We start from the raw sequence: 19,363 nt of genomic DNA on the forward strand, positions 1-19,363 counted from the left end.
ACTCCACGACTCCGACTCCGACTCCACAGCCCTGCTCAGGAGCTCCAAACGTGACATGGCATTCGCTAATGAATCCAGCCAATTTTACAGTCAAATGGCGCTCCTTCCCTTCCGAGCCCTGCCGTGCACCCAAACATTTGATTTCCAGCACATATGAGGTATCTGTGTACTCAGGAAAAACTGCACAATAAATTGTATGGTGCATTTTTTCCTGTTACCCTTGTGAAAAAAGAGCTTTGATATCACTTTGATGCCCATTTTGTGCCAGTTTTATACTTTTTTTTTTTTGCTGCTTTTAAGTGTATTCACATCAGGGCTCCGCACTATATTGTATTTTATTATTGTGATTTTTTTATGTTTCTTGTTAAACCTGTAAAAAAAACCAAAAAAATAAAAACTGAAAAAAAAGAGAAACCAACTTTAGCCTCGAATAAGAAACTGGATGAATAAGAAACCAACTTCAGCATTGTGTCTGATGTCGAGCGATACCAGTTTGAAAATAAGGGAATGTCTGTTATTACCACATATATACCCTGCACCCCACACTGACTGACAGCCCCTGAGCATTGGAACCTGCTGTCAGTCAGTGCCGAGAGTGCGGTATACTGAGCAGTGACTAAAACCGCATCGGTGCCACCCCTATGACTGAAAGCTGGACGCCGTCTCAATATATGTCTATGATCACATTTACATATTTCTTAGCTTTTTAGTAACACTTCTTATTTTGCATATATGGCTATTTTTTACCTGGTCGGGGCTAATAACACAGATTTGGATTGACAGTGGTATTTTCCTATATGTCACACATTTGGAAGGGGGCGGGGGGGTCAAATCAGTATTTATTTATATTTTTTTCTTACTTCCCTTGTGACTGGGGCTGATATAATGTCTCAGCGGTGACCATATCCTCTGTATATGGGGGAGGAGGCACCGTCAGCTCTTTCTACCCTGTTTCCTCGAAAATAAGACGTACCCTGAAAATAAGCCCTAGTAGGATTTTTGAGGGCTTTTTTGACTATACTTAAAATATAAGCCCTTATCCAAAAATAAGCTCCAGTTGTGGTTCCATAATGAATTGTCCAAACATCTAAAAAAGTTAAAGAATACAGCAGAAGTTTTATCAAAGAAATAATTGCACTCACCAGGCCCCAAACAATTACAGTTGGCAAGTATTGATGGTGGATGGGCTCTCACACAGAGATCTGTGTTGCTGTCAGGTCCCTCACCATTCCCGCTGCATTGCACCGCAGAGCTGTGTATACAGTGACAGAGAAGGCAGAGGCAGTAATAAACCGTCTGTGCCTTATCTAGAGATGGATGGATTTCCTCTCCGTTGATACATGATGGTGTGTAGCTGCGCGGGTCTTTTATTTTTCCTCCCACATTGCCGTATAAAGGATAGTTGGTTTTTTTTTTTCGTTTTTTTTTTAAAATGACTCATAGGTTTTAATTTTACCGTAAAATTTACTGGAAATTAAGTAAAAATTCCAAGTGCAGTGAAATGGTGAAAAAAAAGTAGTTCCATCATAGTTTTTACTCCATTCCCGATGTGCTGGAAGTGAGCGGTCAGCGTGATTCTCCAGGTCAGTGTGATTACGGCAATATCAGACATTTGTTATTATCTCAGTGGTGACTAGAGATGAGCGGACCCGTGGACGTTCGGCTTCTGCTGATCCAGCTGAACATTTGCAAAGATCGGTTCTGGACTTGAACTTGACCTGAACTTTATTTGAAGTCACTGATTGGCAGTTCGGGTCTCCACCCACATGCAGCCATAAACAGATCACTAACTGGGGAGGGCGGGTTTCTTCAGTTTTATTTTTTGGTGCACAATACATCTGATCACATGAGAGCGGTTTCCATACGTAAAGCCCCCGAACTCCAAACCTGAACTTTATTTTAGAAAGTCTGAGTTTGTACCGAAAACCGAACTCCAGGTTCACTCATCTCTAGTAGTGAATAAAAATCAGACTTTTGTAAAAAAAAAAACCAAAACAAAACATAAAAAAATCGTTTTGTGGCTCCATTTTTTGACATCGGAGTTGAGTAACGACTTATTCTTTGCTTGATGAACTCACGTTTTCATTGATACCATTTTAGGTGCAACTTCATTTCATGTTGAATTTTTTTCCTACTGCCCAAATAATATCTTCCCTTCATTATTATCTCGATGAATGTTATATATCGGCTCATCTCCTTCCCATTCAGGTCCTTATAATATCGGATCCTCTCAGTGGTTTTATTCTACATAAGAGAATTCTCCTGATTGCCTCGTGAAGGATGGATATGGACAGGGACAAGATAGCGGAGAGGATATTACACCTCACCCTAGAGATCCTCTTCCGGCTTACTGGAGAGGTGAGAGATTCTGATGACGTCACATTACATCATTCTTATCTATGGGAATAACAGATGGACAGAACTGGAGAGGTGAGGACTCTGGAAATGTCTGGAGTGAGATTTATTACTGTGTCTCTCCATAACCAGGATTACACAGTAGTGAAGAAGACCTCTAGTGAGCGCTGTCAGACCCCTGTGTCTGAGGGATGGGGAAGACCCCTGAGCCCAATCATGGGGCCTCCACCTCACCCCCCGATACATGAGGACATCAATGACCAGAAGATCCTAGAACTCACCTACAAGATGATTGAGCTGCTGACTGGAGAGGTGACACTGCTGGGAATGCTGGGACATTATACAGTAACGCTATGAAGGGATCGGGGGTGACGGTATCATTGTATGTGTCAGGTTCCTATAAGGTGTCAGGACGTCACCGTCTATTTCTCCATGGAGGAGTGGGAGTATTTAGAAGGACACAAAGATCTGTACAAGGACGTCATGATGGAGGTTCCCCAGCCCCTCACATCACCAGGTAATAGACAGGACTAAATACACACGGCCTATCATTATCTGTATGTAAGGAATGAATTCAGTCCCTGTATGTGTCTCCTCCAGGTCTATCCAGTAAGAGGACAACACCAGAGAGATGTCCCCGTCCTCTTCTCCCACAGGACTGTAACCAAGAAGATCCCGATGTTCCTCAGGATCATCAGGTAGATGGAGAGAAGGTGCCATGAAATCTCCCTATGATGTGTAGACGGCTGTGAAGGTCTTGTGCTCAGTCTTGTTTTATCCTCTCCGGGGCTGGTGGTGAAGGTCGCCACTGGGATGGTGTCGCTCATCACAGCGGGGTTACCCCGGAGAGGATGACTGAGGACGGACGGGGGTGGCGATGGTCCCCGTTGGCGCCGCAGCGCTATGCGCCGGCGCCGGAAAAGGAGAGTCAGAGACAGGGGCTGCGGTTCCAGGTCTTTTACTCACTGGTAGTTCAAGCGCTGCCCCAGAGTACCGTTCTCCACCACGATTGACTCCAGCCAATACCTATTCCGTGGAAGGTCAGATCTGGTGTATATCAGTCTATGAGCCCTTCCTCCTTTGTTGTGCTTAGTATTGGATCCACGTGGCGTGAATCACTTGGGAATCCCGGTGTCAGTAAAGTTTCCCATTCTGTATGCTGATAGCGCGGTTCCGATGTGGGACTGGTCCAAGACCTCAGCCCCGGATCCTATATGCTATTTGGCTGCAGACTCGGTGAGACAGGTCCGGTGACTCTTCTAGCCTTTCCTGCGACCCTTGCACAGTTGGTAGACAACGTGAAGTATATCTGCCCTAGTGTTCTGTACCCCGACAGCGCTGGTCCTGTGGAAGCAACCGCCTGCTTCTCCCCAGCGACCGTGTTCCAACACCTTGGCCCACAGCGCTGCCTCGTGGTACATCCACTCTGCTCCGAGTCTAGAGCTGTTCCCTCCTTTGTAGTTGTATTGTGTGTTCCAAGCTGTTGCCCCCAGCCGCTGCCACCGGCTGGTTCACTACTTTCACTAGGTCAACCTGCTCTTCCCACTTTGTGCTCCTGACTCCCCCTGGTGGTTGCTTCTCCCTGACCCTGGGTCCCAGCTCCCATGGACTGGGGAGCCCCTAGTGCGGTGGCGTCCTGTAAACCCAACCGCTGTAGTGACCCCCTACTGTGACTTGACCCTGGCATGGTCCCCATTGGTGAGGGCACCCCATTGTAACTGTGTGTATGTGTGTTGGTGGAACTGGTACCAACCCTCCTTGGACCCGGGATAAGTACTACACACTAATTGGGGTGCAGTACCCTGTGGCGCCTGATGCCTCAGGAGCTCCACAGCAGGATTAGAGCTGATCATAGATGTGACTTCTCCATCTGTCTGTGACTTTTGGATCACATTTATCCCGTTCTCTACACTGAACACTTTACATCAGGGTTTCGACACTAGGTTATCAGACAGAGAGAGGTCGCCCCTATCCCATGGGTCAGAAGGTCACCGCGCAAGCCAGCACTAGTTGGATCTGCTTTGATTTCCACTTAGCTGTGCAGACTATCCTTGTGCTGGCGCTGCTAGGGTTAAGCAGACCCTTGTGTCTTTCTTGGCTTACCATCCTTAGTTGTCTCAGCTGTTCTGATTTTTACACCCCTCCCCCCCGCCCCCCCTTTCCCCAGTATAAGTTCTCACCACTTTACCTCAGTGGTTGCCAGTGATAACTTGCTTTTCCATGGCGCTGGCATGGAGGGGAGAGCCATGGAAAGAGAAATTGCTTTGAATTTGATCCTGGAGATTGCTGCTTGGAAATTTTATTTGATGTCTTCCTATTGATCATCTCCCTTTTTATTAATTTCTCCTCCATCCCCCTTTTTTACCACTTGTTGTTTGGGAATGCAGCTTCTTTTTCCTTTGTCTGTCGTTTTCCTTTTGTGTCATTATCATAAAGCAGGACTAGTGTTCCTCCTGCCCTGCTCACTAGACACGGTTGTGATTAGGGTAAGACACGTGATTACCGCACGGCGTGAAAGAACCTGTCTTGGCACATCGGGGAGCTCAGGGTTGCTCAGAGTAAGTGACAGGGTTTATCCTTCCTGTTCTTCTCTAGAGGCAGTGGTTCCCACCCCATCTTTCTCATGATACACGCTCAGCCTCTTGGTGGAACACAACAACCAGAGACTGCCCTGTATTGGTAACTGGTGCCTACTGTCAACAAAGTCCAACCTCAGAGGCTCTGGTGATGACTGAGTAGGCACTTAATCATGCCCCTCTGGGTAAGCATGATTCAGGGCGCAGTGAGGCTACGTCCCTTCTCCTCAACCTATTAGCATGACAGGTCTACATGTAATTCTTCAAATGACATGATTCAGATGAAACCCCAAAAGATCCATTCACTGTAATGAGGTAGTAGAATTAGTCTGGACTCCTCATGGCAGTGCGGCAATCATCTCTATCTAGTGAACGGTTATCTCCAGTAATTGTATTATTACAGAGGATTCTTTATGATGTTACATCGTCATCTTCTCCCCATTCAGATCCCTACAATATCGGATCCTCTCAGTGGAGATCTTCTATATAAGAGAATTCTCCTGATTGACCCATCAAGGATGGATATGGACAGGGACAAGATGGCGGAGAGGATATTACACCTCACCCTAGAGATCCTCTTCCGGCTTACTGGAGAGGTGAGAGATTCTGATGATGTCACATTACATCATTCTTATCTATGGGAATAACAGATGGACAGAACTGGAGAGGTGAGGACTCTGGAAATGTCTGTAGTGAGATTTATTACTGTGTCTCTCCATAACCAGGATTACACAGTAGTGAAGAAGACCTCTAGTGAGCGCTGTCAGGCCCCTGTTTCTGAGGGATGGGGAAGACCCCTTAGCCCAATCACGGGGCCTCCACCTCACCCCCCAATACATGAGGACATCAATGACCAGAAGATCCTAGAACTCACCTACAAGATGATGGAGCTGCTGACTGGAGAGGTGACACTGCTGGGAATGCTGGGACATTATACAGTAACGCTATGAAGGGATCGGGGGTGACGGTATCATTGTATGTGTCAGGTTCCTATAAGGTGTCAGGACGTCACCGTCTATTTCTCCATGGAGGAGTGGGAGTATTTAGAAGGACACAAAGATCTGTACAAGGACGTCATGATGGAGGTTCCCCAGCCCCTCACATCACCAGGTAATAGACAGGACTAAATACACACGGCCTATAATTATCTGTATGTAAGGAATGAATTCAGTCCCTGTATGTGTCTCCTCCAGGTCTATCCAGTAAGAGGACAACACCAGAGAGAAGTCCCCGTCCTCTTCTCCCACAGGACTGTAGACAAGAATATCCCGATGTTCCTCAGGATGTGTTTCCTCCAGCTCTATCCAGTAAGAGATATCTACTCATGTACTTTCTGCACTAATTTTGTGTTTACATTTTTAGGTTTTCTGCTCTGTTTTTTTCAGCTGTATTTTCTTTGCTTCTGCTTCTTCTGCTGTTTGTTTCTACTGCCTTCTCTATGTCATTATGAAGGGAACTCAAAGACCTGCAGAGGGTTCATGAATACCCTGTTTCCCTGAAAATACGACCTGCACCGAAAAGAAGCCCTAGCACGATTTTATGGGATTTTTGGAGAATGCTTGAAATATAAGCTCTACTCCATAAATAAGCCCTAGTTACAGTCAGGGCCAACGTTAGGAGGAGTCAAACTGCACAATTTCTCCAGAACCCCACTCTCTTAGGGTCCGCATCAGTTGTATTCTAAGGTTGATTGTTTGAGGATCTTTGATGACTTCAGAGTCATGTGACATGATGTAACCAAAGGTCTCTTAATTGTAGGAGTCTAAATGAATTTAATAGAAGAAAGACTGGCATTAGGGGAAAGGGAGAGCAAACTAACCCATTCTCTTAGCGGCAACAGTATTTATATGCTGATTATAGAACTGCTCAAGGACCTTTATGACATCACATCATGTGACCAAAGGTCTGTTAATTATAGAAGTCTATAGCTGAAGAGGAGATAGTCTGGTGTGTGTGTGTGTGTGTTGTATGTGTATGTTCACGCCAATTTTAACCAGCTTTGCCAAAATGGGCAGAATTACAGCCGCACACTGAAATGTAAAAGTTTTCAACTAAAGAAGATGTAATAAAATTATTGCTTTAGAGAATGTGAACTACTGGCAAACTACCCTGGAAGGAATGGAGACCCCTACAGAAGGAGATTTGACACCTAGACCCTGATTCATTAAAGCAATTATGGCAGAATTCTGGCCTAAATCACTTCAAAAGTTCTGAAAACTTTCTCTGCAATACAGAGTTGTGAAAAAAATTGGGTGACTTTTGGAGGTTTCCCACCAATTTTAACCAGCTTTTGCCAAAATGAGCAGAGCTTGGCCATAAGAAGATTGTGTTACCACCGCTTGTCTAATTCCTAACAAACTGCGGCGTTCCCTATGCCAGAAATCTCACTCCAGTCCCTGACATCATTTTTCAGTGTCCATCGCCAGTCTTGATGAATTGGAGCTCATGTAATTTCTGTATGTTTATTTGTACAGACCGCAAGACCCTGCCTCCTGCTTTTTTTACAAAGCCTAAAGATAGACCATGAATTTTACAGTCCTGGACAACCCTGTTAAATATCCAGCATCTGTCTGTAACTATTTTATTTTCGTCTTTCAAAAATTTTTTTTTCTAATTTTCTATGTTGTGGATCAATGTTACAAGGACATTTTTGCAGGTTTTGCCAACTGCCATAGTTGATAGATTCTTGCACTTTGCATGTTAACTTCTCTGATATCTGTGAGCAGTGCAGGGAGACGCAGGTGTCAAACCACAGACTTGGGCAGGCTACCAAGAGTTATTCTCTACTGGGCTGCTTGTTACATAGTTACTTAGGTTGAAAAAAGACCTAGGTCCATCTACAGATGAAGTGGAGGAAAGCTTGAAAATAAAATAAATAAAGAAAGAAATTATTTTACGTTGGATGTGCCGATATTTTTTCCTCTTATTCTAGATCCATCTAGTTCAACCTTCCTCCACCAGTTAATGTCTTTGATCACATGCTGTGGAAGAGAAAGTATCCCCTTCTGTATATGCTGGCTATTCTGTCTTTTCCTAGAAGCTGTGAATGCCAAGCACTCTAATTATCAGTCCCTTAGATAACTATATGATTGTACTCACACTTCAAAAGCATCAACAGATAGTTTAAAACTCAGCCAAACGATGACTTGTAGGAAGACCAGGAGAAATGCTGTAGTTTTCTTCTAGAATCTTGTATTAAGTACAAAGTAAAGGCAGGTGAAAAGGAATAATTTGTACAGAGTTGTAGACGTGTCTTCAGCAATGGTTCCTCTCTAGACTAAACTGAAGGAGGAGGGAGGAGCTTTCTATACAGAAGCCAACTAAGGGAGGAACATAGGGACAAACTTCATACAGTCTAAATCTACCTAGTAACAATATGGAATTGCCTGATAGAAGGAAAAATATGCATTGCAAGAAATATATACAACACATTCCCATTCATGGGACACAACACTCCCCGTCTGAAATCATCTGATTTCACAAGTCCTTGTATGACGTAAGGAGTCGATCCTGTTCCTCGATGTCACGAAACCGGTAACGAGAAAGAGAGAAACAGAAAAATGCAACGGTAATGCACTGAATTCAAGTCCATGCTTGGTTGATGACGCATAGTCCTTGCGTAACAATGTAAAAGTAGAAAAAATTAATTCAAGTTCAACAAACCCATCTTCAGATTGGGGAAGCCGCAAACATGCCAACTCTTCCTCCAACCCAATAATCCAACGGTAAAGTTTTAGCCCAAAGGAAAAGTTCAAGGTTCAATTGGACACGGGCAGCTGTGTCTCAGTACAGCAGGGATAAGGAAAGCTACGCTCCCCGCCGTGGCAGTGTCCAACGACAAAGTTAGTTCATGTAACGTCCTCCTTTGGTAAAAGTAGCACGAGTTCGGTGACTGGACAAAAGAAGATACGGGTTGACCCTCCCTTCGTCACCTTCACTTCTACCTTCCGAGTCTTTCCATCGTCGCTGAGTACAGCCTTGGTGATGAGTCCCATTGGCCACTCATTGCGATGAGCCTCTCTGTCTTTCAGCAAGACAATGTCTCCTACTTGCGGGTTAGGAGATGGCTTCTGCCATATGTGACGGCTTTGAAGCAGATGCGAATACTCGGTCTTCCACCTATGCCAGAACATGATGGACAGATGTTGTACTTGCTTCCATTGATGTCTGAAAATCGGGGTCGGATGATACAGGAACCAGATGTCTGGCGTTTATTATAGCGGATACATCTGCGAGGAAGGTCACCAGCATGGAGTAGCATGGAATCAAGGATTCTTCGTGCGATTCCGATTATACGTTCCCAAAATCCACTCATGTGTGATGAGTGTGGGGGATTGAACACCCAGGTACAGCCATTGTGAGCCAAGAAGTTGTTTAGCTGCAGTTCCTTACAAGGCTTTGTGAAATTAGTTCCACAGTTGGACAGGAATCGTTTGGCATGTTCTTTGTCGATCACAGCAGAATGATTCACGCACATGTGCCAGCCATGGCACGTTGAAGACTTGTAGTCGGTGAAACAGTGAGCGATGTGAATAAGACGAGCTACGGCTCGTACCGCAGATGACCAACTTGAGAAGCGCTCAAAGCAATGAGGTCTCAACTTCTGTTTTGATGTCACTGAAGTGTAGCGAGCGGACACGACTGGTCTAATTTCCTTGTCGGATTCTGGTTCCACCAGCTCGTACATGTTGCCGACGTAGTTATCGCAGGTCTCCTCGTATAAGATACTTGGAGGTGTCAGCCATATGTTGTCTCCGAGTTTGGACGCAGCAGTGAGTCTCGTTCCTCGGTCAGCTCGGTTTTGTTCGGTGGGAATGTGGTGCCACTGTTCAGCATGATCTCTGTCGAGGATATTTTGCATGAAGTCGACAAAGTGTTTCTACATCTCTGGTTGTCTTTTCAAGGTGCGTTTTAGAGAGGAGAACCTTGCGGTTGCTTGCTGGGAATTGTTTGGCAACCTTGGCCTTGGAGACCGAAAGGGTAATGGGGCTACCCAAGTGTTTGAGTCATTTTGAGAGAACTCTTTATCCATAATCTTTATGAATTCCTTGTCTTCTCTCGTCGGTGCCAACTTGTTGTCTTCATTTGTAGACTCAAATACTGTTGACCCGAAGTCGTCATCCCAGAGATGGTATGCATCCGTGCAGTCTGGCGGCTGCTGTCGCCACCTGGTGGCGCTCAGCCTCTCTTTCACCCAGTAGTGATGCGGACATGGTTGAAAGTGAATGCCGCGACCGTTTGGGAGTATGTGCGTCTTGTAGGAGGAGATCGCGTCGGGACTCTTCATTCTGCCCACGCAGACGTTTCCTATGAATACCCAGCCTAAGGCGTAGCGCTGAGCGAATGGCGCGTCGTGTGGCCCGTTGATTTGTTACTTTATGTAGCCGGAGGATGTCCCTTCCAAGCAGAATCATGATTTTTGCCCTATGATCGAGAGCTGGGATCTTGCTGGCGATAGTTCTCAGGTGAGGGTGGTGAAGAGCTGCCTCCGGTGTCGGAATCTCTTCCCGGTTAGCCGGTATCTGCTTGCACTCGACGGGTGTTGGTAGAGGTATCTCTACGGTATTTTCAAGAGATGTTACCACGAGACCACTGGCTCTTCTTCCGCAAGCTTCTGAGATGCCGCTGAAAGTACCTAGTGTGTAAGGATAGGCATTTCCTTTTAAGCCGAACAAGTCAAAGAGTTCAGACCTGGCGAGTGACCTGTTGCTCTGGTCGTCCAGGATGCTGTACACCTTCACGGCCCTTTCTGGGTGACCTTTGGGATATACCCTTACTAGGCATATTTTCGCACAAGACTTGTCCCAGAGATCTTCTCCGCAGACTTCGGTGCACGAGGAGGATACTGTGAGGTGGTTTACAGCTTGGCCTGTACTCTCCCCGCCATGACTTGTGGTAGGAGAAGGTGTAGGTGCAGGATCAGGCTGAGATGGGTGGAGCGCTTGTACGTGATCTGTGCTGTCACACTGCATGCACTTAATTGTAACCTTACAGTCCTTGGCAAGGTGTTCTGTAGAGGCACAACACCTGAAACATACCCCAAACCTTTTCAAGAGTTCCTTTCGGTCTTGAAGGGGTTTCTTCCTGAAGCCAATGCACTTCTTCAGGGGGTGTGGCAGTTTATGAATAGGACACTGGCGGTTTGGATTTTCCGCCTTCCCGCCTTCATGGTCCTTGTCTGGTGCTGACCTTGGTGTAGGTGGTAGATCATCGGTCTTTTTGACTGATACTGGGCCCCTACGTTTTCTGTTATTTTGATGAGGGCTCTCATATCTGGGAGCTGGTGAAGTGGAGCCGGTGGGTTCTCCACAGGTAAAGCTGGGGTCTGCCTTACGTTCCGCGATGCCGTTGATAAACTCGCAGAAGTAGGAGAATGGAGGGATGGAGACTTGGTGCTCTTTTTTTATAGTTTGTTCCTACCGTGGTCCACCTTTCCTGCACGTTGTAAGGTAACTTGGCGACTATGGGTTTCACCCCACGAGTGGTGTCCGGGTAGCTGAGGCCAGGTAGGTGTGTGTCGGTTTTGGCCAGCTGGAGCTCGGACAGCAGGTCGCTGAGTCCCTGGTACTTTGAAGCATCCTTGCCAGATATTTTGGGAAGGTCATAAAGTTGTTTCAGCAGTGCATCTTCAATTGCTTCAGGACTGCCGAAGCCTTTCTCTAGCCTGTCCCATGCGGTTGCGAGACCAGTTATTGGGTCGCTGATGTAGACGGATCTGAGTCTCTGGATTCTCTCAGTAGACCGTGGCCCTAGCCTCCTGATTAGCAAGTCCAGCTCTTCGGCAGCCGTAATGCCAAGGTCACGCGTTGCAGTTTTGAAGGCGCACTTCCACCCTCTGTAGTTTTTGGGCTTGTCATCAAACTTTGCGAGACCGGTGTTGGTGAGTTCTCGGCAGATCATGTACTTTGCAAAGTCGGACATGTCTGATCTTTCCGACATTGGGGGTACATTTGCTGACTGTGTGGTGCTGGTTGCGTGGTTCGTAGCTTCTTGGTTCGGGAACATGGCAAAGTACGGAGTAGCGTAGGTGTTTAGACCAGTGATCGGTTTGGTGTATACAATCTCTGTTGTATACGGGGCCGGATCTACACAGTTGTTGGGAGTGTAGCGCCTTGCCGGCATGTTAGGTTGCATGTAGACATGGGCATACGGAGGTTGCTGATGCGCAGGGTGTGGCTGTGCATTGGAACATGAAGCAGGTTCAGGCTTGAAAGTCTGAGGTGCATTGGACTGACCTGGAAGGCTGGAAGCTGTAGGTGGATCAGTGTCTTGAAGCTCTGGAGACGTGTTAGCGCTGACGGGAATGTTGATGGTAGTTGGCAGTTCGTCGGCTTGGCTCAGCACGTAATCTCTTGTATGCTTAAGTGAGTCTTCTGTGTCACACAAACTGGCGCTCCTTTCTTGGTTACCACCGAGAGCTTGCTCAAAGACTTTTAGCCTTGCCGTGACCGCCACATGTTCACATTCCTTCTGTAGGGCTTCAATTTCTTCTTCCTTGCGTGCAGATTCTGCTTTCATCTCTGTGTGCAGATTCTGCTTTCATCTCTGCTTCTCTGCGTGCAGATTATGCTTTCATCTCTGCTTGCAGATTATGCTTTCATCTCTGCTTCTCTCTGGGCGAAGATGGCTTGTACTTTCGTTGTTTCTGCTTCAGCGCGCGCCTTTATGAGCTGCCCGTTGAGGGTTGAGTACCTTGATGAGCCTGATTTGAGTGAGTGCCTTGGGCTCTTAACGGACCTGGATTTGTAAGATGCCGCTCCTGACATTTGTGCCATTTTTGCTTCAGTCTCGCTCACAATGTCGCGCACGTTGCGGTCTCGTTCAGCATTAAGCTGTTGGAAGTCCTGTAGTTCTTTTTGAGACTCAGACGTATTTGATCTCAGCAGGGTAGAGGAATATTTTTTACAAAATCTCTTTGTAGGACCGGTATGCTGAGTACAGTTGTTCAAGGGCTCCCTCTGGTGGTAGGTCATGAGCACCGGGCGCAGATAAAACAGTCACATGTTTTTGCTCTCTTTGCCACAATAATGTTGTGTGGGTAAGCAGTTCACTTCTGGCTGTTTCTAGGTTCTCTTTAACCTTCCATGTTGGTCTGGTCAACCGCTTAGATCTTTCACTGTAATTTGAGTGTGAGTCCATGTATTTCTCTTGTTGCTCTAGAGCAGGAAGTGAAATTGTTCTCTTTGCCTCTATCAGCAAGGGTGAATGCTGCTCTGCCCTGGTTGTCAGGGAAACCAATACAATGATGCAATCTGATTTGAGGAGCAGCCTGTGTTTCCAGAATGTATTTGCAGAGTCTTTGGCTGCAGCTTACAATTAGCTTATGGGTGATTCTAGGTTTATAGCTGCACACAGTTCTGATAACAGGTTAATACTTTACAGGGCACTTTCTGTCTGCAAGCTGCTATAAAGTTTTATGCAGTGGCTTGTTATCAGCCCTTTGGGGTAATCCTTTCTCTGGATTGTATGCAGTATAGCACTCCTGGAAACAGGTTCTTTACTGATATATGTATACTAATCCCGGTCACAGCTAGTCCTTTTCACTATTCTGTCTCTTCCTGGTAGCTATGAATCCCAACCTCTCTAATTATTAGTCCCTTAGATAACTGTATGATTGTACTCACACTACCGGCATCCACAGATAGTTTAAAACTCAGCCAAACGATGACTTGTAGGAAGACCAGGAGAAATGCTGTAGTTTTCTTCTAGAATCTTGTATTAAGTACAAAATAAAGGCAGGTGAAAAGGAACAATCTGTACAGGGTTGTAGACGTGTCTTCAGCAATGGTTCCTCTCAAGACTAAACTGAAGGAGAAGGGATGAGCATTCTATACAGAAGCCAACTAAGGGAGGAACATAGGGACAAACGTCATACAGTCTAAATCTACCTAGTAACAATATGGAATTTCCTGATAGGAGGAAAAATATGTAATGCAAGAAATATATACAACACGTAGTTCCCATTCATGGGACACAAAACTGGCTGGACTATTCCATTAATGCCAACTATAGGTTACCTATACTTGTCTGGTCAGATGTTGTGATCCAGACTTACCGGTGGTTGTGCATTATTGCTGTAAGCTGTTGTGGTGTTAACCCTTGTTGTCTTTTTGTTCCTGCTTTCCTGCTCTTGCTTTTCTCCTTAGTCTCTCACTGTTTATTTCTGTGAGTTTGCAATGTGTCCCGTCTGTCTTAATCTGTGTTTCTCATCTGTCTTAATCTGTATTTCCATGATATTCCTGCCCCTTGTTTATCCGGTGGATAACATATTAGATCTGGTCAGGAGAATGGTAAGGCATGGGACTCCGGCATCTCCATCTTCACGGGTAATCCAAACGTTAGGAATACCTTAGAGTCCACTAGTGTGAGGGACCGTATACGAGCCTCCTGTCCCTCATTATCCTGCAGTCACATTGTGGCAATCAATCAGATTATTTACTGCAGCACATTCCAGAGAACTGGAGCAATGAATGGGAGATCACAATTAACGAAGATGTAACTCTTAGGCTGCTTTCACACTTGCGTTCATCGCAATCGGTCTCTCTCTGTCGGTCTCTCTCTCTCGGTCTCTATCTCTCTCTGTCGGTCGGTTTCTTCCCCTCTCATACTCACCGATCACCGGCACGGTGCTACACAGCTGTCACACTGCTATGCTTTTGAAAATGCCGGCTGCTCATTATTCCAGCTCGTATTCACTGCTTCCCCCGTCCACCGGCTCCTATGATTGGTTGCAGTCAGATGCGCCCCCACACTGAGTGACAGCTGTCTCACTGCAACCAATCACAGCCGCTGATGGGTGGGTCTATATCATGCAGTACAATAAATAAATTAAAAAAACGGCGTGCATTCCCCCCCAATTTTGATACCAGCCAAGATAAGGCCACACGGCTGAAGCCTGGTATTCTCAGGATGGGGAGCCACACGTGATGGGGAGCCCCAGCCGAAAAATATCAGACAGCAGCCGCCCGGAATTGCCGGAGCTATTAGATGCGACAGTCTCGGGACTCCTACCCAGCTCATCCCGAATTGCCCTGGTGCGGTGACAATCGGGGTAATAAGGAGTTAATGGCAGCCCATAGCTGCCACTAAGTCCTACGTTAATCATGGCAGGCATCTATGAGACACCCCCCATCATTAACCTGTAAGTGAAAGTAAATAAACACATACACCCGAAAAAATCCTTTATTTGCAATAAAAGACATAAAACACCCTCTTTTACCATTTTATTAATCACCAAATACTCCTCCAGGTCCGACGTAATCCACATAAGGTCCCACGACGCTTTCAGCTTTGCTACATCAGAAGCTGACAGTAGCAGTAGTAGAACATCGCCGATCTCTGTGAGCTCCTCGCAGAAACTGAAGTGAATGGCGCTGTCAGCGGGGACGTCACTGAGGTAGTGCCGGGGTGTGTGCGGTGATGATGGGGGCGATAGTGCCTGTGTGTGCGGTGATGATGGGGGCTGTAGTGCCTGTGTGTGCGGTGATGATGGGGGCTGTAGTGCCGCCGGTGTGTGCAGTGATGATGGGGGTGGTAGTGCCGGTGTGCGTGGTGATGATTGGGGCGGTAGTGCCTGTGTGTGTGCGGTGATGATGGGGGCGGTTGTGCCAGTGTGTGTGCGGTGATTATGGGGGCGGTAGTGACGGTGTGTGCAGTGATGATGGGGGTAGTAGTGCCGGTGTGTGCAGTAATGATGGGGACGGTAGTGCCGGTGTGTGCGGTGATGATCGGGACGGTAGTGTCGGTGTGTGTGCGGCGATAATGGTGGTAGTGTCTGCGTGTGTGCGGTGATGATGGGGGCGGTAGTACCTCCTTGTGCCGTGATGATAGGGGCGGTAGTGCCGGTGTATGCGGTGATGATGGGGCTGTAGTGCCGCTGACGGATTCCTGCGAAATAACGCATCCGTTGGGTCCGTTAGCAACACAAAACATTTCGACGCAGCAATAGACCTGGCAGATGTGACACAATGCAAGTGTGAAAGCAGCCTAAAGGCCCCGTTACACGCATCGATTTATCGTGCGTTCGTATGTGCGATCGCACCCACCCCCATCGTTTGTGCGTTACGGGCAATTTGTTGCCCGTGTCGTACAAAGTCGTTAACCCCCATCACACGTACTTACCTCCCGAACGACCTCGCTGTGGGCGGCGAACATCCTCTTCCTGAAGGGGGAGGGACGTTCGGCGTCACAGCGACGTCACACAGCGGGCGCCCAATAGAAGCGGAGGGGCGGAGATGAGTGGGACGTAACATCCCGCCCACCTTCTTCCTTCCGCATTGCTGGCGGCCGCAGGTAAGCTGCAGTTCATCGTTCCCGAGGTGTCACACGAAGCGATGTGTGCTGCCTCGGGAACAATGAACAACCGGAGCGCAGAAGAACGATCGATTTTTTTAAAAATGAGCGACATGTCAACGAGCAACGAAAAGGTGAGTATTTTTGCTTGTTCACAGTCGCTCGTAGCTGTCACACGCTATGATATGTCAAACGATGCCGGATGTGCATCATGGAATCCGTGACCGTGACGACATATCGTTAGATATATCGTAGCGTGTAACGGGGCCTTTAGATATTGAAATTGGACAACAGATTCAGAATACATTTTTTCCTAATTTAATTTCTGATGTTATGGTTTAAAAAAATAAATGTAATTTCAAGATAATATCATTAAGAAATAATAACTGTTTATTTTTAGCAGATGACTATATTGGGAGTTCAGATGGAAATCTAATATCTTCAGAAATTAAAACAGATGATCAAAGTATCACACATGATACACATAAAGAGTATACTGTTGTCACAGATATACCTCCAGTCCTTCCTCGAAAAGCTTTATCATCTGATCTTTTCAAACAAGTCGAAAAGTCCGATTTATCACAGAATTTTAAGCAAAATGAAAGTTACAGAAGGGATGTGGAACATGTAACGGCTCCTGCAAGGAAGAAACCATTTTCATGTTCAAAATGTGGGAAATGTTTTATTTGGAAAACAGGCCTTGTTAGACATCAGAAAATTCACACAGGGGAGACGCCATTTTCATGCCCAGAATGTGGAAAATGTTTTACTCGGAAATTAACCCTTGCTAATCATCAAAAAATTCACACAGGGGAAAAGCCATTTTCATGTTCAGAGTGTGGGAAATGTTTTACTCAGAAATCACATCTTGTTAGACATCAGAAAATTCACACAGGAGAGAAGCCATTTTCATGTTCAGAATGTGAGAAATGTTTTATCACGAAATCACATCTTAATAGCCATCAAAAAACTCACACAGGGGAGAAGCCATTTTCATGCCCAGAATGTGGAAAATGTTTTACTCAGAAAATAACCCTTGCTAATCATCAAAAAATTCACACAGGGGAGAAGCCATTTGCATGTTCAGAGTGTGGGAAATGTTTTATTTGGAAATTGGATCTTGTTGAGCATCAAAGAATTCACACAGGAGAAAAGCCATTTTCATGTGCAGAGTGTGGGAAATGTTTTATTCAGAGATCACATCTTGTTAAACATCAGAAAATTCACAAAGGGGAGAAGCCATTTTCATGTTCAGAATGTGGGAAATGTTTTATCCATAAATCACATCTTGTTAAACATAAAAAAAAACACACAGGGGAAAAGCCATTTTCATGTTCAGAGTGCGGGAAATGTTTTATTCAGAAATCAGACCTTGTTATACATCAGAAAATTCACACAGGGGAGAAGCCATTTTCATGTTCAGAGTGTGGGAAATGTTTTATTCAGAAATCAGAACTTGTTGTGCATCAAAGATCTCACACAGGAGAGAAGCCATTTTCATGCCCAGAATGTGCAAAATGTTTTGCTAGGAAATCACATCTTGTTTACCATCAAAAAAATCACACAAAATAAACCATTTTTATGTTCTGAATGTGGAAAATGTTATTCTCAGAAATCAGATCTTGCTAAACTTGTGAAGAAGCCACACAGGAAGGAACCTTTTTCATGTTGTGAATAATTGAAATGTTTAACTGGTAAATCAAGTCTTGCCGACCATCAGAAAACCAACAGAGAGGAGCAGCCATTCTTCCTTTCAGAATTTGCCAAATGTTTTTTTATCATTAATCAGGTCCTGTTGTCAGATGAGTCACACGGGAGAAGCCATCATGATGCACTATAATTCAAAGGGTTTTTTTTTTCCAAAAATCGGCTACAATTGCTCAAGTAAGTATTGGTGAGTGAAAGAACTGTTTTCTCTCTTTTTAAACTTATCGTATTTTTCGGACCGTAAGACACACCTAGGTTTTGAAGAAGGAAAATAGGGAAAAACATTGAAGCAAAAACTGTGGTCATGATGCACTGTTATGGGGGAATCTGCTGCTGACCCTGTTACTGGGGAAATATCCCCCAATTTCTGCTGCTACCTTTTTTATTTATTAAAGCAGTGGAAAGCCGCAGATTAGTGAATTTTCTAAATATAATCCAGTACCAAAACTTTTGGAGCTGTCCCTAATGTCCCCGAAAAGGAACTTCCAGGTTGTGAGATCCAAAAACCCTCAGTGATCACTCTCACAGTGAAAGAGTGAGCTCTATGACCGCAGCACTGCTTGATCCTTCTTAAGCAGTTCAATAAAACCTTAAAAAAGTATGTGACAGCGCTGGATTAGTTGAGAGAGCAGTGTCTTGTGCTTAGAGCAGCTGCAGAGATTTGTGGGATCCCGCTCTGCACACTGAGATCTCACAAAATGGAAATTTGAGCTCCACTTTGTTAGTAAGTTGGGTATTCAGGGAGCCTTTATGAACATTTGTGAAAGATTTTGATACTGGATTATCTATAGATAATTCACTAATCTCAGCTTTCCCACTGCTTTATTTACTAAAAAGTGCAGCCCCAGATTGGAGCTAGCAACTCTTAAGTATATCACATTGTATATAATTGCATTTCAAATCTTGTTTTGTTAATAAATGCTTGTAAAATATACTCTATATTCTTCATCTTCATGCCTATCTTTCTCTATTGTTTAGATGTGATGATTTTGCCTTAGAACCTCTGGAGTTGAGGCAGAGCTGTAGACATTTCACACAAAAATAGTGAGGGGATGTTAGAGGTGTCACAGCCGGCGGACAATCCAGTGGCCGCGAGTGTTAGAAAATCCCAGTGATTGACATGTGTTATCTGATTCTCTGTTCTCTGTTTCTGCAGCAGCGGACTCTGTGACCCTGGGAAACTGTGTTTTTTTTCCTCAGTTGCCAGCCTCTGTCTTCCTTTATAAATCTCGCTTTGGGTGTGGTTTATAGTTCTTCCTGGGTGTAGTCTACAGCAGTCGTTTCCTCTTGTTGTTCCACAGACTTCTGTGGTAGCTGCTCTTACGATAAGTGCTTAACTTTTGCTATGTGGGCTCAGGTTGTAGCATCTCTGTTTCCCCTGTATTGTTTCCTTTTATCTCCCTTAGCATTAGTGGTGTTGACGAAGACCTCAT

The 19,363-nt window shown here is 45.4% G+C and overlaps 1 protein-coding gene across 1 annotated transcript; it reads left to right on the forward strand.

Annotated features, from left to right (window-relative positions):
• The first annotated feature begins 2,258 nt into the window (after nucleotides 1-2,258).
• LOC142263441 (uncharacterized) lies at nucleotides 2,259-18,802 on the forward strand. The gene is made up of 7 exons (XM_075332224.1): nucleotides 2,259-2,358; nucleotides 2,488-2,667; nucleotides 5,378-5,527; nucleotides 5,657-5,836; nucleotides 5,918-6,041; nucleotides 6,125-6,238; nucleotides 16,627-18,802. The coding sequence occupies exons 1-7, from the start codon at nucleotides 2,281-2,283 to the stop codon at nucleotides 17,793-17,795; spliced, it is 1,995 nt and encodes a 664-aa protein (XP_075188339.1). The 5' UTR covers nucleotides 2,259-2,280; the 3' UTR covers nucleotides 17,796-18,802.
• The last annotated feature ends 561 nt before the right edge of the window (nucleotides 18,803-19,363 follow it).

This window comes from Anomaloglossus baeobatrachus, unplaced genomic scaffold, assembly GCF_048569485.1.
Source record: "Anomaloglossus baeobatrachus isolate aAnoBae1 unplaced genomic scaffold, aAnoBae1.hap1 Scaffold_258, whole genome shotgun sequence".
NCBI lineage: Eukaryota > Metazoa > Chordata > Amphibia > Anura > Aromobatidae > Anomaloglossus > Anomaloglossus baeobatrachus.